A 26,117-nucleotide genomic window follows, 5' to 3' on the forward strand; every position below is an offset into this window, starting at 1 on the left:
AATTAAAAAACTGAAGGCACATATTTGTGTATCCATGTAGCAAAATTTGACACCCTTGTGTATACTCCGGGGAAATTGGGTCTTCCACAGCCATAGCCCCAGCTAACGATTCCCATCAAGAACCACTTTCCATCACTTTTGCTTCGACATGATAGGGGTCCTCCAGAATCTCCCTAAAAAAAAAGACATTGTTTTCAAAAGTCAACACATTTTGCCGTTTTAGATCATTTCTGTTGATAGCATCAATTATCTACCAATGTGGATAAAAGCTGTCCCCAGGTGTCAGGGACAGCCAGGGCTCTGAAGAGTATGTGGCGGAGGCATGGGGAATGACCCAGGGGAGGAGGCCAGTGATTGATGGGGATTAGCGCCACCCACAAGGTAGGAGCCAAGGTGGCGGGGAGAGTCAAGACAGTCTGAGATAGAGGAAGGTACACCAGATGTGGCAGAAGAGGAAAAAGGGCTGTTCAACCAATAGATGGGTCAGTAGACACACCACCTTCTCCCACCCTACCCCCCTGCCTCCCAGAACCAGGAGACGTATGAATTGGGAAGAGCAGTGGCGCCTTCCATGCAGGAGAAGTCTCAGGTTGCAGGAGCGCAACCTGTCAGGGGAGGGTATATAACATGGGTAAGCAAACTAAGGCACGAGGGCCGGATCCAGCCCAATCACCTTTTAAATCTGGCCAGCGGATGATCTGGGAATCAGCGTGTTTTTACATGAGTAGAATGTGTGCTTTTATTTAAAATGGGTTATTTGTGGGGCATAGGAATTCGTTCATTCCCCCCCGTATATATAGTCTGGCCCCCCACAAGGTCTGAGGGACAGTGGACCGGCCCCCTGCTGAAAAGGTTTGCTGACCCCTGGTATATAAGATCCAGTTGAGACCAGTGTCATTAGGTTTCCTAGCACAGACCTGAACTGGAATGCAGTCAAAAGTCAGTTTTGGGGGTGGCGATGAGGAATAGTAAACAGCGGTGGTGAGCAAGTATAAGTGGGCAAGTATGTGAGGGAGCAAGGTACTTACTTTGCAGCTATCCCTTTTCCCAGACAGCATCCCAGCACACAGCATGCGGGCTGTAATAAGCCCATACGTTGAATGACACAGTGTTTGATCAACAATCTCTACCTCTGCTTTTTGCAAAACTGCCGAGGTTTCATCATCTGGAAAAGTTTAATAATTTAGGCAAGATGATAATTCTCGGGTACCTGATCTCTCACTCCAGATCCAGATAGCAATCCTTATAGCAACTACACTAAACCTGGCTCTTATCAAATCTAAGAAAACCAGCAACGTCTTTATTTATATTTCCTATGTATAGAAAGTAAGTTATACTGAAATGGGGTTCTCTTCCAAGGAAAGGAGATGTTGGCTTCTGTCCTAGCTCTTATTGTTGTTACTGTTATTATTTATGAGTTTAGAGGGATCAAATCAGCGCTTGTTGTTTCAATGATCTTTACAATAATCCTGTGAGGTAAGTGAATATTACTGTCCTCATATTGCAAGTGGCCAACTGAGGCTGACAAAAAGGGCTTCCTTTTACGTTGGTGCCCTCATGATCCACCATCACCAGTAGAACCATTACAGAAAGCATGTCAGTGACAGGGAACGTGTGGCTCTCCAGGTATTGTTGGACTACAACTCCCATCATCCCTGACCCTTGCCCATGCTGGCTGGGACTGATGGGAGTTGGAGTCCAAGTATTATAGGCTCCTCCTCATCCCTGGCATGGATGGCACAATGCTGATGCTTCCTTCAAAAAGTTCTACATTGCTTGTCAGAGTTCAGATGCTGCTTAAAATGAGCAAAACAACTCATTATTTATTTATTTATTTGCATTTATGTCCCATTTTTCTCTCTAAGATGCTCAAGGTGGCATATATGGTTCTTCTCCCTCCTCATTTAATCCCCACAGCAACCCCATGGCTTTGGCTGTAGGAACTGGCTGGCCCCATGAGTTTCATGACTGTGGATTTGAACCCTGGTCTCCCAGGTCCGAGTCTGGCACTCTAACCACTACACCACAAGGACTCCCTTTGCTTCTGCTTTGTCACCTAATCCATTATCTGTTTCGAGAAAATATGATTATGCGTTGATGTTACAGATATAAACTCTGTGCTAAACATAAAAAAGTGAAACAAAAAAATCTCTCGTTGCAATTCCCAGCATGTTGGCAAAAAAGGAGCAGGAAGCTCACCTGTTTCTTGCTTTTGCCCCCATCCTGTTACCCAGCACTTCTCCCCAGTGTGAACTCTGTGTGTGATGGGAGGCAGGCAGATTGGCTGAATTAGCCACCTCATTGTGTCCAGCCACGGTGTGCTTAATTGGAGCAGGGCAATGTCGTAGTCATAATTCCTGCTGTTGTAGTACTCGTGCACAATAATCCTTCTCACAGTAGAGACAAATTTGGCTTTTCCTTGGGTGCGCATTCCCAAATGAGCTGTCCAGATTCTAGGATCAGATAACCTTAAGGAAAGCAGATCATCATGCAAGCATCAGTAACCAGACTTCTAGAACAAGGTATGAAAACTCTGGAGTACACACACAAACAATTGTGAACCATTAGAGCATCACGTCTCTTTCCCTAAGCCAGGCAGAAGCTCTGGGCTTTGGTAAGGAGATGCCAAGGGAAAATTTAGGGTCTAGACTAGTCCCCCATGTCTACTGACTGGTCACCGCTGCCCAGAATGTCCCAGGGATGAACTGGCAGTGGTGCCACACTGTTGTGTGAGTCAACTGACTTAGGCGTCTTTTGGTACCACGCCCTTGTGCCCCCATTTTCTTCAGGGGAATGCTGGAGGGTGTGCAACTGAGGAATCTAAAATAAGAATGTGGGACTAAGATGGGAGCGGGGAATTTTGTTCAGCCAAGGACCACACCTGCCTGAGACACGTACCGGGGTAGTTGGGCCTTAAGCACAAAGTGGGCTCTGAGCAGGGATCTGCCATGGACAGATGGAAATGGGTGAATATTGGAAAAGCCAAGCACTAGGCAGCCTTGTGCACTGACCCTTCGCCTATGCAAAGGGACACCAGGTTATTTTTCAAGCTGCATATTGGAAATTTCATAATTGCAGTGCATGGTTGACTGTTACAAATTAACAGGAGAAGAAGGAGTGCATTGTGCTCCATGTCTATCCCATACATGCCACTACTTTGGAGTTATGAGAAAGGAGAAGCTATGGATGAAGGGATTTTTAATTACTCACCTGTTCCCTTGAAAACAATGGGCAGCGGAGAGAAGCCACTCCTTTGATATCACAGAGGCTCCACAGTAAGCAACTCCAGCAAAATGGAGGCTGACTTGCCACGGCCATTCACCTTCGTGGGCATCCAGCCCTCCCACAATCCGGTGGGGCATGTTGCGGTATTTAGTGCTGCCACAGCCTTTGGAAGAGGGTTAACAGTTCAACATTTCCCTTGCAGTAGCAGCCATGGCGGAATACTGATTTTCCAACTGGATGATCTGTTAACTAATCTTTTTGAACTTGAGCACTCTAAATATAACTAGTTCATGTGCAAACTGAGGTCTGCCTATTTGGAGTGCCAGGAAATACATGACAGTGGTCTTGATTCAGGTGCAAATTAAGGGTTTATTTATGCACAGGAAGGTTTCTGACTTAAGTTTTTGCTTTACACAAGACCCTTGCATGGGGGCACACGATTTTTAAAAAAACTCTCCCCAAGTTTCAAACACTGTGTACAATTGCCATTAGGAAAAAAGTCGGAAGTCCCACTGTCTGTATAGAGAGTGACACAATATCCTCTGAATTTGTTATGCAAACCTGTGGCTGGTGCAATGAGAGCCTAGTTAGGGATGGGAATCCATGTAGCACACCATTCATTGGCCTTTATCACATTGTGGGGGATGGGGAAGAACTGAGATAAGCAAAGTCCTGTTTCCTGCAGGAGAAGCTTCATGGCTTAGATGGGCAGAGACCCCGTGACACTTTGATTGCCTTACAGAGACCACTGGTAATTAATGCAAATGGTAGATGTCTTTATCTATGATTCTATACTGAGTTAAGATCTTCTTCTATTATTAGGGATTGAGGATTTGCAGATTAATTCATGCAGCTGTTAGTTAGGCCTAGGAATTTTCTGTGGTGGATCAAGCACCATAAGCTATTTACATTCAGCTGGAAGAAGAGTGCCCATAGCTTCCCTTTGCTTCCTAGGTTCAGTCCCTGACATCTCTAAATAAAAGCATCTGGAAGCAAAGGATGTGAAAGACCTCTGCCTCAGACCCTCGAAAACCACTGGCAGAGTTGACTATCATGAGCTAAATGAGCACTTTGACCTGGCATAAAGTATCTTTCAGTATCTATGGACTAAAATATGCTAATGAATACCTACTGTGTTGTACAGAGCAGTGTGCATGGGCTGGGAGAAGCATGTGCAGCTTTGAAAAATGAAGCCAATAATTCACGTGAACCGGAAAGCTGTTTTTCCGGTTCACATCTGAATATGACTTCCCCATTCAGATGTGAACATCTCAGCTGAGTGTTTCTTATGAGTCATGTTCCCATCAGCTTTGACTAGAATTTCTGCCCACATTGTTATTGAAGCCACCTGTGATCCTTTTCAAATATTCTCAGAATATTACCCAATAACTGATAGCTAGTTAATCTGAATCAACGAAACAATGGCTTTGAGATTCTCTGCCTTATCTCTGCTCCCAGGTTGGGGCTAGTTTGCAAGGAGAGACTCCCTTGATTAGGCTCTGGCTGGTGAAGGGACTGAACGCTGCCCAGTCCAACAGGATGGCACAACACTTGCCCCACCCCGGGCACCGGCAACCCACACTACACCCCTGTGCCAAGGACTTCCATGCATGCAATGGAACTTCCTCTCTCTCTCCTGTCCCATCCACCCCCACCCTCAAAATCTGAAACAGATTGGAGGTGGAGTGCAGCAGAAGACCACTGAACGCAATGCAGTGTATTTGATACACCATAATACTGTAGCACAGCTTTCTACAAACTGGTCGTCAACAGTTATTTTGGACTGTAACTCCCATCATCACTGACCATTAGCCATGCTGTAGACTGATGGGATCTGTAGTCCTACAGCATCTGGAGGATGCCAGATTAGGAAGGGCTGTCCTAGTAAGCTTTTTTTTTTTTTTAAGGATTTCAGCCTTGAACAGACTTACTGCAATTGTTTTCGTCACTTCGATCGAGGCAGTCTACAATCCCGTCACATCTTGCATTCTGCTTCCTGAAGCAAATATTATTGCTGCACTTAAATGTATTATTGGTACATGGGATGCCTGAAAGAGAACCAGTGACAAAATACATGCTTCAGCAGTTTCTGTTTTATTCATTTTTTCATTCAAGAAATGAAAATGATTCAGCACTGGCTCAGACATTGTAGTTTGTTAAGTGTGTTGAGAGTTGTTATGAGACCCCAATTCCCCTCACTGAGCTACAATTCTCAAAATTGTTTAATGGTCAGTCCCTATTCTGCCTGAGCACACCTGCCTGAGCAAACTTCCAAGAGACATGTGCCAGGGATGGTTGGGCCTGGAGCATAAAGTGGGAACGCTGATAATTGTAGCTCTGTGAGGGGAATTGTCACAGGTGCCAAACAGATGCCTATCAGAATCTCACTAGTTGGGCATTATTGATGCTCAGTAGCCTTCTCCCCACTTGTGTTCCCCAGAAACTGGTATGCAGAGGCCTATTGCCTTCAGCTGTAGAGGTAGAACATAGCCCTCAAGGCTAGTAGACTTTGATAGCCTTATCATTCATAAATTTGTCCAATCCTTTTTTTAAAGCCATCCATGCCAGTGGCCATTACTTCATTTTGTGGTAGTGAATTCTTGACTTTAATTGTGCTCTGTGAAGAAGGACTTCTTTTCATCTGCGCTGAATCTTCCGACGTTCAGTTTCACAAAAGGTTCACATCCAGACGAGGTGCTACCAGCTCACTTTTGACACCAGTACTTGGTGTGTCTTTTTAAGCCAGAGGCAAAGGGCTGTATCCAATGGTTGCATGAACGGAAAGCAGCCCGTTCAACAGATCTTTCTCCTCTCCTGATTAGAAAAACCAGAACCAAAAATAATGGTCTTGAATTGGTATCAAGCCCAAAGTATTGTGGATCACGCCAATAACTAGAATGAGCAATTTGTAAGGTGAAACTGTTGCACTTAACAACTTTTATGGGGTGGGACTCACTTTCAGTGCAGTGTCGTTCGTCTTGACCATCTTCACAGTCATTTATTCCATCACAGAAAAGGGAATGGTGCTGTGTTAGGAAACTGGTGTTACAGTTTTGTTTGGGAACACCTAAAATGAGAAGAAAGGCAGCAAGTCACTAAGAAAGGTAACTTAAAGAGTGGTCATAATATTTCAGGGCTCATCTGCTACGGATACTTAACCACAAAAGAGCTCATCGCTTTCATCAAAGCAGTCATTGATCCCATCACAGCGCCGAGTCTGCTGAACACATAAACCTGTGTGGCATTCAAAAGTTCCAAGTGGACAAGCTGAAGGCAAGAGGGAAAACAGTTAGGACCTCTAGCTTTCAAAGTAATTTTGGCTCTTATACTGTGCTGAAGCCTGCTGTCAACTATCTCAAAAGCTTTCTTTTCCTACCATATTCTCAGGGCACTTGAGAATTTCTGTGGAACGTTTTTAGGTGTGGTGGCTTTGAGCCTACCTGAGCATTGTGAGGTGTCCAAGTGTGGTATGTGTGCATGTCTCTTTCCCCTAAACATTTGCCCAGTAACTCTGCTGCATTCCTGGCTGCCTGAACTTCACGATCTTTAAAATCTCTTGGAAGGAATTACTTCATGATGTCTTCCCCTGGGCTTTAACCAAAGCACGGGGACCTGGGAAGGCTGTGGAGTACAGACCTCTGGTGAGATGATGTGTTGAGTGATTGGGCACCTCCAAAGTAAGGTAAGAGCAACACAAATTCTGCCCTGCAGTCATGAATATTTCATTAAATATTTCACTATCTGATATTTTTCAAATGCAATGCCTTTTCTTATAATGATGGGAAATTGTAAAAAAAGAAGAAGAAAAGTTGGAGAAATTAATGGCATAACACCAGTTAATGACACAGTTGGTTCTCCCAAAATGAAATGTGCTTCAAAGGTGCTTTTGCATCACTCCTATTTATTACAAAGGGTTAGGAATGCTACTTGGCAGGTACTGCCTTTTAATAAAACTCAATGAAATATTATTTCATGAGTTACTCATAAACCTGAGATAAAATTTAAAGCTGCCAATTTATCAGGAAAAGAAGATACTCGTCAAAGCTGAGACATAAATTCTAAGAAAGATAGCATACAAGGACACATCTCAATCTCATGCCATGCTCTACTAGGAAGGGTTAACTCAACAGATGAGTTGCCAGATCATTTATAGGTGTAATCTATTTCAGCTTTCCCTAATCTGGTGATCTGAATATATTTTGGACTACAACTTCCATCAACCCCAGCCAGGTCAACTCTGTAGATTGGGGGGTAATTGGGGTTGTGGTCCAAAACATCTGGAAGACACCAGGTTTGGGAAGTCTGATTTATCAGTTACAATTTCATATTTCAGCATATTTAGCAAGTCATGTTGCTTAGCCTGCATTAGCAAGTCATGCTTTTTAAAAAATAATAATAGGAGCGGCTGCCATCTTATACACATGTTCTTAAAACCATGTCACATCAAGCTTATATAGCTGAAATGTGGATTATAACTTTTGGATAGAAAGTAGAAAACAGGGGGGGAAACCTTCACATGCAAAAACTGAACATTATCCTGCATGCCAAAGATGGCTTCCAGTATTTTTAGTAAAGATGCAATCAGGTGGTGTTCCAAAAGCTATAAAGGAAAGTTAAAATCAGTCTTACGTTGGCTGATATTGTAGCTTCCATATTCTACAAGCAGTGGCTGCTCTGAAATTTTGGAACTACATTGAAACTCAACATTAACTGCAAAGCTTGCAACTCGGAATATTGTTTGATGATCAATGTAATAACCGCAATACCTGTGGGATGAATGTATGTTAACTTATGGGGCATGGAACATCTTTCATCACTAAAAGACAAGAACAGTCCTAGTTGTAGTATATTTGAATTCCTCAACGTTTTTAACAACTGCATTCTAAAATCATCACCTGGTACAAAAGAGTAAGAGTAGGGTTCAACTCCTGCTAGCACAACTGGGCTTTCCCACCCTCTCCTCCCTCTATGTGCACCCCTATGACTTCTCCCAAATCCACTCTGGAGGGTCAAGAGAACTGCCAGAACAGCACGTAGACGAAGGAGAGGAGAGGCTGTTCTGTCAATGTAGCAAAAATGCTTGTGCTGATTGAGTACTACATTGAATTTCACCCAAAGGAAATTTGTACATGTGGAAATAATTGTTCTGCCCATTGCCTTTCCATTGATGTATCTGATAGCCTCTTTTAGTGGACTTCGTGGCAATGACACAACTAAAATTGGCATTTGGAGAATATCGTTTGGACCATTGTTTGTGAAACATAACCCTTCCATCCTAATCAATCTATTCAGACAATACCATTTTTTACATGGCGAAACAAAGTGATTCATAGGTTGCTGCCTTCTCTGTAAAGCTTTCTTATGTGATCTCAGTATTTTAATATAAGGCTGTATGTTTGTTGTATGCTTAGATTAGGGAATTTGCTCAGTGACAGTGACGGATGTGCTTTGCATTCAAAAGGTTGCAGGTTAAATTTCTAATTGTCTCCACAGTTAAGCCGGGCAGTAGATAATGGAAAGCATCTCTCTCCGCACACCTGACCTGGAAAGTTGCTATCACTCAGAGTAGACAGTACTGGGCCAATGGACAAATAACATCATTAGGGATGTTTCCTATGTTCACAAGTTTCTGAGGTCGAACAATTTAGGGTGCTGCTATACATTTCTATGCAGTCACACACACCCCAGCATGTTTTGTATTTGTCCCTATAAATATCTGGGCTTAATGTCAACTGGAATGGAGAATGATATCCTTCCAACTTTTGCCTGTGTGGCATGTGGCCCTCAGAATGTTACCCAGAAAGAAATGTGGCCCTTGGGCCAGTAGCAGGCAGTGTGGCAGGGCACCATCATTTATGTTACCTTATGGCAGTAGAGTAGCTCCAACTTACTGGAAGCCAAGAGAGAGTAGGAGGGGCAAGGTGTTGGGGAGGCCCAAGCTGAGCAAATACATCAGCTAAGTCAATACAGAGCTCCTGCTGGTGTATTCGCTTAGCTCCAGCCTCTCCACCATTTAATTCTCCCACTCTCCCTCCCAGTAAGCAGCAGTGACCCCACTGCTGGGAGGTCAGGTAAGCACTGCTGTCTCACTACACCATCAGCTACTGCCTTCGCCTCGAAAGCCTTCCCCATTCTACAATTGTCACCAGCCAGACAGGATACCTCGTATCCAAACGATGCTGAAGAATGAACATGAAGCAAATGAGAACAGTTTGTATCTTGCCATGCACATTTAAATAAAGGCCATCAGGATGATGTAATGATCACATGACTACTTGCTATGACAACTTCCTCAATCTGCTGCCTACCTCCTCGAGAATATATAGCCTATATTCATATACTTACATGTGTTCGTTAATTTTCCACCATCCGTGCTCACAGCCTTTAATGCTTTTTTCACTGATAGTATAATTATGAAATTTCAGAGCTATGCCAAGATTTTTCAGGGGAGTCTGTTTTAAGGAAATAAGGGATACATTTTAAAAATATTTTTAACAACTGTGGACAATTCAGCTTGATATTACTCCTACTACTCCTACTATTACTATAAGATACATGCAAGGGTTTCACTTGTCCCAAAGCACATCAAGAATCATGCAGATACCAGTTACAATATAAAGATGGAAACACATCTGATGAGAGCCACATTCTGCAGTAGGTTAAATGTGTGCTAACGTTTGCTACCTCAACAAAAATCACCCGGCTATTCCTGCAGTATGCTTTGGGTGGAGGCTCTGACAAACTAGGCACTGAATATCTACTAAGGAATTTTCTCCCTCAATATGTATGATCGGCTCCCAACTTGGATGGCTTTAAAATAAAATTAAACAAGTTCATGGGGAATAATGTTCTACCTCCACAGGGGGGACCGTTTCCTGGGGGCTGAGCCCTTTTGGGCCCTGAAATTTTTTGGGGGAGGGGACCGAGCCCTCCAAAAGGCCTCCCAATGAGGCTGAGCACAGAGCCGCGCATGGGGCAGCCTCAATGCTCTTCTCCTCCTCCTGCTTCTGCTGCCGTGGATGGGAAGGAGTTTGGAAGCAGCTCCAGGCTGGTGGTGACAGCAGGAGCAGGAGAAGCTATGGCCATTGAAGCTGTGCTGCTAATGCACTGCTGCTGTGCTAGGCTTCACCCCAGCTCCTCTGACGTCATGACCTCACACGTACAATAAACACACAAGACGTAACTGGCTGTACGTTTGAAAAAATAAGATATACTATTCATTGTATTGAATTGTAGATTTCAACAGAAGTAGCTCATAAAGTTCAACGAAAAAAGTAGAAGACCCAGTGGATCAGTTCATTCTCTAATCAATTTATGCCTTGTTTTGCCGTCCTGGGCTTCATCAGTAGTACAAACTCATATATGATATCAGTACTACTATGCTATAAGATACACTGTCCTGGCTAATATTCTGGAAATCCTTGTCTTAGACTCTGTGAAAGGATTCTGTGGAACTGTAACAACCTTTTGTGTGGACTGTTGGACTTTATGAACAGACAGGTGGAATAGACACTTTCACATATATGGAGCTTATGCATAAATTGATTAGAGAATGAACTGATCCACTGGGTCTTCTACTTTTTTCGTTGAACTTCCTTAAACAGGGCTGCCTTCAGATGCCTTCTAAACATTAGATAGTTGTTTATTTCTTTGACATCTGAAGGGAGGGCGTTCCACAGGGTGGGCACCACTACCGAGAAGGCCCTCTGCCTGGTTCCCTGTAACTTCGTTCTCCCCACTGAGTAGCCACATCAAGGTCTGATACAGCTGTGAATAAGGGCTTCCAGATCTGAGCAGTGACACCCAAGTTTAAGCACTAACCTGCAGCTGGTTCAAAACTGACCACAGGGTCCTCATCACAGCAGTAGCACTTTTTGTTTTCCCTGTGCCAGGCTACAGGGAGCAACAGCACTTGCCACAGCTCAGATGCCAGCTCCTCAGAGCCTTGGGAAAGAGGTCAGACTGGCAGTGGCCAAGAGGAAGTGCAGCTTTCCATCGCCTCACAAGGGAACCTTTCATCTCCCACTACAGCTACTTGACCCACAAAGAGAAAGAGAGAGATCCAAGCTTTGTGCTAAGATCAAAGGGCTCAGAATCTTGCAAAGAGAGACTGACAGACAGAGAGCCCTGTTTCCTACTGACACGAAACACACCAAAGGGCAGTTGCGAAACACCTGCACAATGGGGTTTCAAAATTACCTGGAAACTCCATGTACAAATGCATTTTGGAGGGTAGTAACTTGGGTAATAAGGACTCATGATTCTCCCTTCAAACCGAGGACTTCCCAATGCCAGTATAGCTTTGCCGCATTCTGAGAAAACAAAGATGCATTTCCATATTATTGCACAATCTGGAAACCAAGAATCAGCCAAAAGAAGAAGTCATTCCTTCCAGTACGGCTTTCTTCTTTTTAAGTAATACTTTGTTTGTTTTAGGATTTCTGTCCTGCCTTTTTATATATGTTTCAGGGTGGTGAACAATGAAAACAAGGCAAAACATAGTAAACAGCAGACACAAAACAAGGTGCATAAAAATCAACCAGGGTAAGCAATATCAGCTTTTCCATCACATGGAGGAGTACTTGAGGACATGATGGAGACGTAGGTCTTTTTTGCTACCATCGTCGCTTCACTTCATGGTGCATGTGGTTGTGCTTCCTAACCGCTGTGTGGTTGGCTTCACACCAGAAGTTGCACCACTTCTGCTCTGGCCATCATCCGCCTGCTTCATTGCTTGTAGTTCTGGGGGAAACCAAGGAACACAGCAAGCTTTGCAGTGTCAGACGGGGCACTCTGTGGATTTAGTGTTAATTGTCCTTCCCCATCTCAGTATTCCACAGTGAAGTTAGGTCCTCAAAAGAATAACCAGATCTGGAAAATCCCCCAGATCAGATTCTGTAAGTCTCTGAGACCATCTGAATTGGTCCTCCACCCCTATGGGGGTATACTGATGCTGCAAGCCCAAACTTTACTAGGGATCTAACCATAACAAAAAGATCAATTCCATCCCTCCAACATCTACTCCAGCACTTGCCCAGAAGTGAAGACTAAGTCTAGTGCATGCCCTGCCTTGTGTGTTGTTCTGCCCCCTGATTGTCATAGAAGCTATGAAGTCCCAAGCTGAACTAAAGATAGCAGCCTTGGCATGAATATTGAAGTCATGCAGAACTATAATCATGGAGACCACCTCCAACAGCTTGGTTAAGGTGGTCATTGGGCAACTGGGTGGGTGGTTAACTAACAGCACTCCCAGTCTGTCCCACTGACCCAACAACTGTCCCTGTTGTCCCTATTGGAAAAGATGTGACAGATAAAGAAGAAAGGGTGAAATGGACTACAAGGATCCATAATGGGGAAGCATGTCAACAAGAAAAACATATACCTGGTTCCAGTGACATAATGACCTTTGTTATTTTGAAATGCCCCTAATTGTTTGGGAAGGGCCATCACTCCGAGCCCCTGCTTCACATGCAGAAGATCCCAGATTCAGTTTGTGGTAGGGCTAGGAAGGTCCCCTGTCTGAAACCCTGGAGAGCCACTTTCAGTCACTGAAGATAATACTGAACTAGATGAATCAGAGGTTTGACTTCATTCAAGGCAGCCTCCTATATTCCCTTGTTACGGTGAAACTAACAACAATCTCATGTCATATGTGTATTTGACAACTACTCCATCTGCTGGCATAATGGAGTAAAAGGGATACTGGTTATTTCTATAATGAAAATGCAACTGATGTTTCACATTGTGGTATCTGCAAATGGTTGGGGCAGCGAGGCATTTTCCATGCTGCAGAGGTGCACTGCATGATCTGAGACCCCAGAATCCCTTGCAGGGTCACAAAAGATGCTGAGGTGCAGTTCTTAGATTACATGCTGTTGCAATGGCATCTGAATAAACTGCCCTTCCATGCAATTACTTGAATTACTTATACAGCTGGGTCAGCCCTGGAGACTGAAGACATTGAGAAGCAAGCAAACAAACAACTGGTTGTAGAAAGAGCTGAAGTTAGGCAGGTCATGGGAAAGATGAAAGAGAGAAATGCTATTAAGGTGACAGAAAACACATTCAGACAGGTATGTCTCACTTATCTGATGTAGGATGTGTACTGTTTTTGATGGTAAGGGGAAAAACTTAACTAATGACGAGTCTACAACTGGAGTGTCCACATTTAACAAATGAGAACACTTACTTTCTTGTGGGATGACCTCAAAGTACCCATGAAATTCCTTCACTTTCTTCACTTGCGTGGACTTCAGAGTAACCAGCATCAAATTATTTGTAGAAACGAAAGACAGGAATGAATTGGTTGGTTCACAAATTCTGAAAATAAATTGATTTTTCTTCATGTGTAGAAAGTATGGGAATTACAATGCATCATTAGCCTCATTACTAGATTTGGCCCTTAGGCTAGCCAATAGTTTAAGGAAGCCACAGTAACTGTGATGGTAAACTCACGTTAGACTGTTGTCACAGCAGATCCTATAGGGGTGTTCAAAGCCCCATCTGCTTCAATCAGTTAATGTAATTCAATAATGTGGACAAGATGTTTGCCTTTGGGACTCCTGCCCCAATCTATCCTGCCCTTCCTTCCAAATGACTCCCAGGTGGACTGATAACATTGAGGGGGGATTATAGCAACACACTCTTTTGTGGGTCTTCCCATAAAGTTTGGTCTGCGAACTGCTGTTAGGAGCAACATACTGCTAGCAAGCAATATCTTGCTAAGGAATCTACAGTGGCTGCCAATGGACAAATTTAATATACACGGTTTTTGTTTTGTTTTGTTTTTTAAAAAATGAACTTCTTTTCTGCTTGCAGAAACCAAAGAAATTGTACTGAAAAGGCATACCTACCGATACAGTATCTTACTTTTGATTGGCATCAGGGAGTCATAAATGGTCAAAGAATCAGTGATGCAATTGTCTGCTTCAATCTGAATGGATGCTACGGAGAGGCGGATTAAGTAGCCGACCAATGCAATCAGTTTGAAATAGCAGATCATCCTTCCAGATGCTGTTGAAATGTCCAATGGAAAGTGCTGATGCAGCCGGTCTGCATGCAGATCATATATGCAACTTGAACCTACAGTAAATGGTGATTAGTATCATGGAGATTACAATGCTTGGTAAAAGACAATGCTTAAGCTTTACGGATAGACAAGATAATATTTTTCACATGTCACTGATAAAATATCAATTGATCCAACTGACATTTACAACCAGATTTGCCCATTTAATTTTCTATTCAACCCCCCCCCCCCCAAATGTATTTATATACAGTGGTACTTGGTTCTCAAACTCAATCCATTCTGGAAGTCCGTTCAACTTCCAAAATGTTCAAAAACCAAGGCACGGCTTCTGATTGGCTGATTGGCTCAGGAAACAATGTCGACAGCCAAAACAGACATTCGCTTCCAAAAAATGTTTGCAAAACCGGGTTTGCAGCATTCAGGAGCCGATTTGTTCGTTAACTAGGCCGTTCAGGAACCAAGGTACCACTGTATTAAAAAAACAACAAACATTAACTGGATTTAAATGCCGCTCAATCTAAGCAGTTTGCAAAAAACAATACATCATATAGCTTAAAAATGCCACTAAAAGCAGATGTTAAAACTAAGTTTCATGTGATTTCAGAGAGACAGACATTGGTGGCAGAGGTTGCAGGGCAGGTGAGGTGTCAGTCACCTGAGGCAATGGCTTCACCCCACCTAATGCTGCTGCAGCCACTTTTCTAAAAAATGGACTTTTGAAAAGTGACAGGAAAAAATGTGCTGAAAAGTGTAAGATAATAATTGCTTGATGTGACATCATATAACCTTCCCACAGACATTTTGCTGCCTGAGGCAAAGGATAATATATTCCCTATCTCCCCATTCCAAAAAGCAAACCAGGTTGGCAGCTGCCTCTTACTTCAATAGTTAGGAGATACATTGGAGGGGAAGACACCAAAGGAGCTGTGTGTGTGTTTGTGTGAAAGAGAAAGAGAGACAGAGAGAGAGAGAGAGAGAGAGAAGAAGAAGAAGAGGAGGAGGAGGAGGAGGAGGAGGAGGAGGAGGAGGAGGAGGAGGAGGATTAGTTTGGATTTGATATCCTGCTTTATCACTATCCGAAGGACTCTCAAAGCGGCTAACATTCTCCTTTCCCTTCCTCCCCCACAACCAACACTCTGTGAGGTGAGTGAGGCTGAGAGACTTCAAAGAAGTGTGACTGGCCCAAGGTCACCCAGCAGCTGCATATGGAGGAACAGAGACGCGAACCCAGTTCACCAGATTACAAGTCTACCACTCTTAACCACTATATCACACTGGAGAGAGAGAGAGAGTATTAGATAGGGCCAGACCAAGAAATTTTGTCACCTGAGGATCCTGCCACCCAAAGCAGTTGCTTCACCTTGCCTCACATGTGGGTCTGCTGTGCTCCCGACAAACCAGAACGAGCACTCAGTAAAGAGCTGGCATTCCCACAAAGTTGTGCAGACAATCAGAATGAATATTCAGTAAGCAGGTCATCTGGAAATAATGAGACAGGAGGAGAGGGAAAGACAGAAAGAGAGATATGTGGTATGAATGTATGTGTGGGAGAGTGGGTGAGTAGAGGAATAAAAGCCATTATCAGATTGAAAGAAGCAGACCTAGAAGAAGCAGTTGCTAGCAGGAATGGCCAAATCTATCGATTTCAGTTTCTCATTTTTCCAGTCTTAAGTTTAATTCTCCATATTTCTGCATCAATTTACTTTTTTTAAAAAAAAACACACCTCTCATTAAAATGTGGCAGCATTTTAGTGCAGATGTCTCCCTTTTTGCAAGCAATTGTCCTGATATAATGCATATTATATACCGTATTTTTCGCCCTATAGGACGCACTTTTCCCCCTCCAAAAATGAAGGGGAAATGTGTGTGCGTCCTATGGGGTGAGTGCAGGCTTTCGCTGAAGCCTGGAGAGCGAGAGGGGTCGGTGCTCACTGACCCCTCTCGCTCTCCAGGCTTCAGGAATCTAGCCACAAGCCTTGGGAGCCCACGGGAGTTCCCGCCGGGCTCCCAAGGCTTGCAGACAGCAGCCTGCAGCCCGAAACCTGGGGAGCACAGCGGGGCGCACCCCGGGCTTTGGGCAGCTCTCCGCAAGCCTTGGGAGCCCGGCGCGACTTCCCGCCGGGCTCCCTAGGCTTGCGGATAGCAGCCTGTTCTGGGGGCTGGGGTCAGGGGAAGCTCGGGTTTCCCCCACCCCAGCCCCATGCCTGGGGGGGGGGAATAATTTTTTTTCTTTATCTCTCCCCCCCAAAAAACTAGGTGCGCCCTATGGGCCGGTGCACCCTATGGGGCAAAAAATACGGTATATTCTCATGAATATATGCATTTTTATCTATACTTCCTGTTAATAAACACATTTCTGTACACATTATTTGCTTGAAGAACCACATCAAAGATGTGCAATGTGAATTTTGAACAATAATTGTGCTTAGGTTTGCATAATGGTTTGAAGGTGAATTTCCCCCTCATCTCTAGCTATGAAATCAGGAGCATCTTGGGAGATCTGATGTGAGGGCTGCACTTCTGCTGTCTGGTATCAGTGTACACACTGATTGTCCCTACTGATTCTCTACTTCTTCAGTTGCAAGCAAAATATTTTTAAAATATCACCAACCCCTCCTCTAAAGAAGCCCAAACCGTGGTAGTGTCTCCTTCTGAAACTCATTATCTCCCAGAGAAACAGGGAGCATTTCCCAGTACTAATTTCCCTCTCAGGTTGTTGTAAGAATGACATCTTTGAACACTCAAAAGCATGATCCAAATGCTAAATTAGCCAAGAAATCCCATGTTTAGCCCTGTACAAAGCCTGCATTGTAGAAGGTGATACAGATACGGGCAGGATTCAATTCTCACCACATAATATATGTTTGCCATTTTGAAATGTGTTAAATGGAAAACATGTGTTTTTAAAAAACTCAATCATGTACCTGTTCCTGTTGTTGAAGAGTAATCTGATCGAAGCCCAACTGCATGGGAGAAGAAAATACAAATGACTCTGCACATATTTAAACAAACAGACCAGCAGGCAACATATGAATGTAATACAGTATGATCACAACATATATGCATTTAACATGTGCGATTTCAACATGAAGTGGCTGAAGTCTGGCCAGTAGTAATCACACAAATGACATGCAGAGAAGGCAGAGAGCTTAAATGTTCTTTCTGTGCAGGGTTTTCTCAGTGCAGAAAGAATCATAGAAGCATAGTTGGAGGGGATCAGAAGGATCACCGAGTCCAAATCCCTGCAACGCAGGAATCTTTCACTCAATGTGAGGCTTCAGTCCACAAGCCTCATGGGTTTAGAGTCCCATGCTCTACTGACTGAACTATTCCTCAGAGCATTTAAGCTCTCAGACCTACTGTGCTCTGGGATGCACTTGTGATATCTTGCTGGAGCTTGAACAGTCCCACGAGATATTGTGAGAGCATCCCAGAGCCTGGTAAAAGCTCTCTGGCTTGCTTGGGGGGACAGGCAAGGCCCACACGGTGTACAGCTCTGGAAAGCTAAGGATGCTCACACTGAGTAGCTCCAAAGGGCTGGTTGAAGTATACACATTTTTGCATCTAAGCGCCATCTCTGGAATGTAGCCACCACACAATATGCATTGCAGTGTTAATTTGGAAATTGAGAATAGTGACCTATTGATATGACAATAATTTGTGTGAATTTGTGAAGCCACCACGAAAGGATGTTTCCCAGGATTTTATACAGACTAAAAGACTTAACATGCATTGCAATGAACTTGCAGGGAGAGGGATATGGGATCCTGACAGCTGGTTTCACTCTGGAACTCCATATAGGGTTGGCCAAAAACATTTCTTATTGCTTAAAGCAGTGTTTTTCAACTTTTTTGGGCAAAGGCACACTTGTTTCATGAAAAAAATCACGAGGCACACCACCATTAGAAAATGTTAAAAAATTTAACTCTGTGCCTATATTGACTATATATAAAGTAATCCTCTTGAATAGGAATCAAATAAACACAAAGAAAGTATTTTATAATTACTTTATTATGAAATAGTCAGTAAACAGAAATATGAAAAATTATAAAATACTTTATTTTTAAATCTTTCAATTTTTTCAATTTTTCCCACGGCACACCAGGCAACATCTCGCGGCACACAATGTGCCATGGAACAGTGGTTGAAAAACACTGGCTTAAAGCACTCACCCACCCCCACATCGCAAGGTAAGGTAACAGTCCCAAGGCCAACCACCTGAGCTTGAAAATTCCAGGAGTGTCTCTCGACTCTCCATGGTGATAAAAATAATACATTAATTCTCCAGTCTGTTGAGTGGAGGATTCCAGCCTGTGGGGTTCAGGGTGCTTCTTCACAAGCTCCTTCCCCTTAGCAGAGCCACTTGCAAAGCAGCACCCTGCAGGTGGGAACCCCCATGCTCTTGTAGGTGGAGATACAGCATCTCCTTCCCCAGTGCTTCTCCTGGCTGTATGTTTAATGAGGGTATTTTAATTTATTTGGGGCTGAATCCAGGGCAGGGCAGGTTTCCCTGGTTTGGGTGATCCTGGAGGCCCAAATTAGGCCAGGCAGGGGTGCTGTGCACAACCCTATCAAAAACTAGCTGTCTGAAGTAGACACCTCACTCTACTTAATGTAGGGCTAGCTCTGACACCATATATAAGGTATCAAAGCAGACAAGTGAGCACATTCCTATATGAATGGATTGAATTCTATAAGAAAGTCATCAGGAGGGAAGACGTTCCAATGACACATGGCATCAACTGATGATAAACACAAAGGGACATAAATCCAATTATCACCATCACCCTGTTGAGCGAAAATTGGATTAGCACCATTAGGCCCAGTTCAGATCTCCACATAGCAATTCTGCTTTTCCAGTTCCATGAGGTGATTATTTCAGAGGCAAAAGTTATGGATTCTAGTTTTTTTCAGTACAGCAAGCTATTAATTGTGTCAGAAGGTTCACTTTCTTCAGAGGAAAAATAGCAACTGCCAAGGGATACCAACCGCTAAGCACAATGGAGTCCATATCGACAGCAAGGCCTTGAAGACTCCCTACTGAGGTTCGATTGATGATGCTTGTCTGAATTGAGTCCTTTAAAATAGCAGCTACACAATCTTCACAAAACACTTGGCCTTTAGCCTGTGGCACCACAAACACAATCCAGAAATGGACAAGAAGACCCCCATTGTTGTTGTTACTGAAATCAAATGAAAAAGCAAATTACATCACAGTGTTTCTGAGACTCAGGTGCTTGAAAATCTATAGCTTTTCTCATCATTGTTGTTGTTGCTGTTGTTGTTTTTAATATACCAACATTTTTAAAATGTAAGATATTTTATGGGACATGGGAGTGCTTTCTGTGTTTGGATTTGGTCACATATGATGAGGCTTTTGGTTTGCAACAAGAGACAGTACATGGATAGTAAATGCTGCAACACGACATTATTTCTCGCTAAGACCCCCAGCCACAAATGAAACGGAAAATATGTCCCACCTGACATCTGAGACAATGGATTGCTTATAGAATTTGGAGAAAGCAGATTTGGTATATACCAAGTTCATCTGAAAGAGAAGATGCACAGAATGGTTGGGCAATCCCACACAGACTAAATTAAAATTAATCTTGCTGAGGGCACTTCCAGATCACTGGTTTATTGAGTATTCATCCTGATTTCTTTGCAGGGCAATTAGACAATGTTGACTGTTTAATTAGCATTTATTCTGATTTCTTTGTGGGGAGGTTAGACAATGCTGTGTCAAGGAGGTGTTACCCCCACAGTTTCTGGTACATTCCCCCATTCCTTTTCTTATCACAAAAGAGTTGATCTTTAGGTGAAGGAAATAGGTCATGCAAGCCCTTCAAATCAACTTTAATTGTGCAACTTGAATTTGTCTGTATGTGATTGAATCCTGCCCCAAAATAGCAAAAGTCTGGAAGCACCCTGAGAGTTGCCTGATATGCAGTACAGCAGATTCAGCAGCCCTGTTTGTTTATAACAAGGATATCATTCTCAGCTTTGAAGGAGGGAGTACTGGAGATTTATGGTACCTTTATGACAAGTTATTTAAGTTGTTGACTGAATTACTCATATTAATGCCAATATAGACTTCTAAGCAAGATTGCACACAAAAATCCCACCCAGTCATGCAAACATTAAAATATAAGCATCCATATTTAACTATGCAATAAATCAATGTCATTAAAAATTAAAATATGCACATCTATAAAATATGCAGTAAAACAATTCTATCAAGAAAGCACCATGATTACAGTAAATCAGAAGACTCAGATTGAGGGAGTGAGGGAATGCCTATGTAAACAGGTGCATTTTCAATGTAAAGCATAAGGAATCCTTGGGAATTGGTGCTTCCCTGGGAATCATGTTTTTCTTTCAGCTCTTGGCTGGTATTCCAGTGCACAGTGAATAATCAGTAAATAACAGAGACAGTGAGTTAAGAGAAAGGGGAAATACAATGAAGACCAGCAAACAGTGCTGAAAGTTTGGTCAGTTAGTTTTGAGCCATCCAGCCCACCAAGACCCATTTATTTTGGGGATGTGGCTGTATAAGTTGCATGGGACCTACTGGATAGAGACTGTGCAGCATAACTCATGCACACAGACACATCTTGTATTTTAAGGATATTCATTAAAGACTGAGACTCATGCCTTTGCTCTCCTTTGCACCATTTCAAGGACTCATTATTGAACCCCCACCCATCAGCAGTGCCCTTCCACTTTCCTCTTTCTATTGAACTTAGTTCTTTGAAAGCTGTGTACTCCTTCAAGAAGCCACATTAGGACTGCAACTCAGTGGTTGGGCATCTGCTTTGCATGCAGAAGGTCCAAAGTTCAATCCTTGGCATCTCCAGGGAGGGTTAGCAGAGACTCGTGCCTGAAACCCTGGGCAGCTGCCACTAATCTGTGTAGACAATACTGAGCTGGATGGACCAATGGACTGACTCAGTATAAGGGGGATTCATTCTCTGCATGTGTGTGTTGGTCAACCACACCTGGAGTAGTGTCCAGTTCAGAGTACCACAGTTTAAGAAGGCTATTGACAATCCTTGACATGCACAGAGGAGGGTGACTAAGACAATCAAAGGTTTGGAAACCAAGCCTTATGAGGAACGGTTGAGGGAGCTGGGTACGTTTAGCCTGGCTAAGAGACTGAGAGGAGAGAGGATAGCCATCTTCAAATATCTAAAGGACTGCCACATGGAGGATGGAAGAAGCTTGTTATCTCCTGCTCTGGAGATGAAGACCCAAACCAATGGATTCACGTTACAAGAAAGGAGATTCTGACTCAACATGAGGAAGATCTTTCTGGTGGTAAGATCTGTTTGACAGTGGAATGGATTCACTTGAAACTTTTTAGAGTCTCCTTCCTCGGAGGTTTTAAAGCAGAGGTTGGAGCACCATCTGTCCTGGATTCTTTAGTTGAGATTCCTGCATAGCAAGGGGTTGGATTGGTGACCCTCGGGGTCCACTCTTCACTTCTATGATTTTATTATTCCCTCCCTCCCTCCCTCCCTCCCTCCCTCCCTCTCTCTCTCTCTCTGTTTTCCCTGGGAAGACTACATGACATTGTGTCATTGTAGTGATGGCCATCAACTTGGCTATGAAAGAGGATCAGACAAATCCATGGAGGATAAGGCAAACAGTGTCTACAAGCCATGATGACTATGTTCTACCTCCACAGCCAGAGACAGTATTACTCTGAATACCAGTTGCTAGGAAACGCCAGCCGGGAGAGTTCTGTTGCAGGCCACTGTGAGAAAAGGTTGCTGGACTAGCCTTCATCCTGATCCAGCAGTAATCTTTCTATGGTACTACAAATACGACACAGAGAGAAAATTCCAGAATGTGTTACCTCCCTTTATTGACACACTACAAAAGGCAAGGCTTGCTGGGTCCACACAACCAGCTGATTATTGCATATGCTTTGGTGATAATGTGGAACACCAGGGTTGGCGTTTTTTCCTTACCACTTGCTGCACATTCTGTGCAACAGAGAGAAACTCCCTGGATTCCTTCTGCCGATACTCTGGGAGAAACTCAATGTTGGCAACACGAAATAATCCAACAAAATACAGTGCATCTTTGTTTTCTGCCTGAACTGTAAAACAATAAAAAGAACACAATAAAATATCAAAACAATGCATTTTTAAAAGTTTAAAATAGTAACGTATCCTAATAGCTAATAATAATAATGTCAAGGTTGTCAGGAATAGTATCTTTCAGCCATCAAATATTTGGATGAATGTTTTTCAAACTTTCCTTAATGTTAATAATGAGGGAGACAGATACATCTCACCAGGGAAGGCATCTCACAAATGGAGAACTGCTACCAAGAAGGTTCTGATATGGGTCAACACCAACCAGATAGCACACAGTGGACAAAGTACTACTTGAAAAATATTAAAGCAGCATATATCTATTCATGTGTCTGTCCATCCTTACATATAATGAAGACTTATTTTAAAAATGAGTAAACTGCTTTGGGAAAAGTATCTTGTCAAGGGCACAGACACTAGCCAATAGCCCCCCACATGATAACCAGGTTTTCCTTAGTATGTTCTAATTTCACTAGCATTTTGCCCTTTAAAAAGTTTTTCACTATAGAGCCAGAAAAATAATGCAATAGCCCGGTCTCAATCATGAAGCAAAACAAGGAAGAAATGCATTTATAGAAAATCACATAAAGCACACACACAAACTTGGGTTTTGGTTGGTTATGGTGGAGGACAATTCATTAAGAAGAAAATAGCTAATGGAGACCTTTCTCTCACTTTTGAGCTGTGGGTGCACACCTTATAGAACCAAATTCTTATCCAGACTACTCTCCTATATCTAGTTAAATGTTGGGCTCTGAAGAACATTTCCAAGATGCTGCTAGGATTCTCTTTTAACTGACATTCTGGCATACACATCTTCTGAAGGATAAAAACAGCCTCCATTGTAAATAGAAAACCTTTTTCTAGAGCCAATAAAAAGCAACATAATAGAAAACGATTTTCTAGAGCATTGTTTATACCTCTATGAGTGTTCTTTAAATGTAAATATGGGGAAAGGCCTCATAAAGCATTGCTTACAATGGAGATACAGAAACTCACCAATAAAGAGCCACAATAGCGTCCAAGTTATAACACCTACAATGAAGAGGACCACTGTAAACAGAATGATTTTATTTTGAAAATTCCAGAGAGACTTGTTTCTTTTGGCTTTCCTCTTTGATTTTGCTGACCTATTGAGTTTCCTTGCAATTCTTTCCCACTTTTCTTCTGAATCTGCCATTTGTACTGATACATTTGATACCTTAATCAAAGAGGGGGAAAGAATCACATAGATAAATGTCCAGTATCTCTCAATTCAGCATTTCCCAAAGGCAGACATATTCATTTCACACTTGAACGACATGCCTTGCCTGCCATTTCTGCTGTTGGTGTGGTCATGAGTGACTCTTCAGTGCTCTATTGCTTCATCAAAATGCCACTGCAGTTGTGATATCCCACACAATCCCGGTATGCTTATACAAATGTAAATCTCAATGAGTCTTACTTTTCAGTTAGGACCACCATACACTCCTAAAACTGTTTCTCATGGTCTGTTTATTATTTTACTACTGTGTCCTTGATGCACTATATAAAATAACATACCAGCAGCAAAGAATTTCAACACAATCAGCAGAGGTGACAATCTGGAATCTGGTGAAGTGATAGGCTTGAAGCACCCTACATATGCAGCACTAAGGTTGCTACTTACAATTTGTAAATACTACTACTACTAAAAATAATAATTTTATAAATCCATGCAAATAATGCCACATCTGCTTTCCCCTCCCTTTACTTTTCTGGTTACAGCACAAAACGTTTCTCTCCATCCCAAGCAGGTGAGGTGGAGTCAGTACATAGCAGCCACCAGAAAATTGTCATTGCTGTTCAATTTTCCAGCTATCAGTAGCCGTCAAAGAAGTACCTTTTGCTATTGAAACACTCAGTTCAAAAAGGGCCATCTCCCATATCCAAAGTGTCCTGTGCTTCTTTATGAAGAAGGGCAGGATATAAATCAAATCATATTAACAGGGTTTCACATTTTTCCTGGTCAACCCTTTCTCCCTTTAAATATTTCACAGGGACTATAAACGCTTTTGAACTTCTTGCTTTTCCTTCCATCATACTATTTGGTCAGACACCAACAGCAGAACAGTGCATTTTCAGCACTGTTACTTCATCCAGAGCAGCAAATTTCATAGTTGACTGCTACAATTTAAGTATCTCAAATTATTCCTTTAATCGGTTAAAGAACAATGTGTCTCCCAGCCTCCTCGCTTGTGCCAGCTCTGATTATGCATTGTAGAATTCATTCCCATTAATAAAGCAATTTAAGTATCACAGAACACTGAATTATTTAAGTCCTCCTCTTTCTTTTAACCACCTGTCAGCAGTCCAGGATAACAGTTACTATGCCAACTAGCTGAATGCGAACTATATTTAGATATGCTGTATAATTAATTGATTTGTTTTTCAAAAATTGCACCCAGGAATGAAATAAGTTTTAACAGAACTTCACTCCGCCTCCTGATGCAAATCTCCTGCCATCAGCTCTCAAGGGCTGATCTCGTGCCCTATCAACTGCATGTAAATAAATGCACATCATATTTCACCAAAAAACCCAGTTAAAATCAGCTACAGCATTGACAGCGCCAGTTAGTTCCCAGATATCACTTTCATAATTCATGGGCTCAGCAAGTATATGATAAACAGAACACATTGTTATTTCAACCAGGCACAACATTGCAGTGCATTTAAAGTTTACTTACTTACACTTAATTCATCTTCAGGATTAGCAGGTCTGTCACTGCCTTGCTCGTCCATTGTAGGAGGCTGATTCTTTGCAAGCAAGCAAGCAAGCAAGCAAATAAACAGAACTCACACACTGAGAGCTGCAGGTATCTACTGCCAAGGACTGTTAGAAACTATGTTTGAAGAAGAACTGGTAACACCGTCAAAGCAGACTTTCCTGGGGTGGCATCAATTTACATCGAAGAATTTCCATTGGTAATTTCATCTGCCCTTTTCTGCCGCTGCTGTGAACATTTCAAAAGAAACAAAACATTATCAAGCAGCACTGGACTCCAAATTTGGCTGCTCAAATTATCTTCCTACTACTATAGTACATTAAAAAATATTGTATTTGTATATTATGTATACTTTAACATTGTTAGCAGTAAGGCTTAGACACCTTTCAATGGCAGCGCCTCTCAGAGTGCCTGCTGGTTTAGGTAAGGATAAGTAATTAAAAGTAATTAAAACAGAACAGCAGGGAAAGAAGAGGGAATGGGGTGTAACGAAGTCTCACAAAGTTCTGTTTTTGATGACTACTTCAATGTTGTTGTTTTTGAAATATCAGATGTTAAATTCTATTTTTAAAAATCTCCTTTTTTGGTGCCCCTACTTCGTAGGTGCCCTGAGGAAGTGCTTAGTCTGCTTATTGGGAAACCCAGTACTGCGCTAAGGATGCCAACTTGAATAAAGTATTGTGGGGGCCCAGGAAAGCCCTCCTGCCCCACATAACTGATCACATGACACAGTGCACACACATCCTTTGAATGGGAATGCCCATCAACTTTGCGGGGTCCAGGGAGTTGGTTCCCATGCACTGCACATGGCGATGCTGGCATTGGAGCTGGGAATCACTAGAACAGCAGAGTTCTGCATGTCGGTTGCATAAGATTTTTTTTTTGCACTAACCTAATTCTGAACCTAGATGGATGTGGCCTTTTGATACCCTTTGCCTCCTCTTAGTGATTTATCCCTTGCTTCTTTCAATTAAACAGAACATTCAGGTTTGCACATTAATCTAAGAGTATAACTAT

The 26,117-nt window shown here is 42.6% G+C and overlaps 1 protein-coding gene across 1 annotated transcript; it reads right to left on the bottom strand.

Moving 5' to 3' along the window:
• On the bottom strand, nucleotides 1-25,239 carry TMPRSS7 (transmembrane serine protease 7). The gene is made up of 18 exons (XM_083734850.1): nucleotides 25,066-25,239; nucleotides 23,356-23,557; nucleotides 22,228-22,358; nucleotides 19,735-19,802; nucleotides 19,244-19,437; nucleotides 17,179-17,217; nucleotides 14,079-14,307; nucleotides 13,415-13,545; nucleotides 11,425-11,537; nucleotides 9,571-9,677; nucleotides 7,855-7,991; nucleotides 6,385-6,492; nucleotides 6,182-6,292; nucleotides 5,157-5,273; nucleotides 3,211-3,388; nucleotides 2,200-2,468; nucleotides 1,029-1,165; nucleotides 1-173 (listed from the first exon to the last, which is right to left on the bottom strand). The coding sequence occupies exons 1-18, from the start codon at nucleotides 25,114-25,116 to the stop codon at nucleotides 3-5; spliced, it is 2,493 nt and encodes an 830-aa protein (XP_083590976.1). The 5' UTR covers nucleotides 25,117-25,239; the 3' UTR covers nucleotides 1-2.
• Between the last annotated feature and the right edge of the window lie 878 nt (nucleotides 25,240-26,117).

This window comes from Podarcis gaigeae, assembly GCF_964106915.1.
Source record: "Podarcis gaigeae genome assembly, chromosome: 4".
In the NCBI taxonomy this organism is placed as follows: domain Eukaryota; kingdom Metazoa; phylum Chordata; class Lepidosauria; order Squamata; family Lacertidae; genus Podarcis; species Podarcis gaigeae.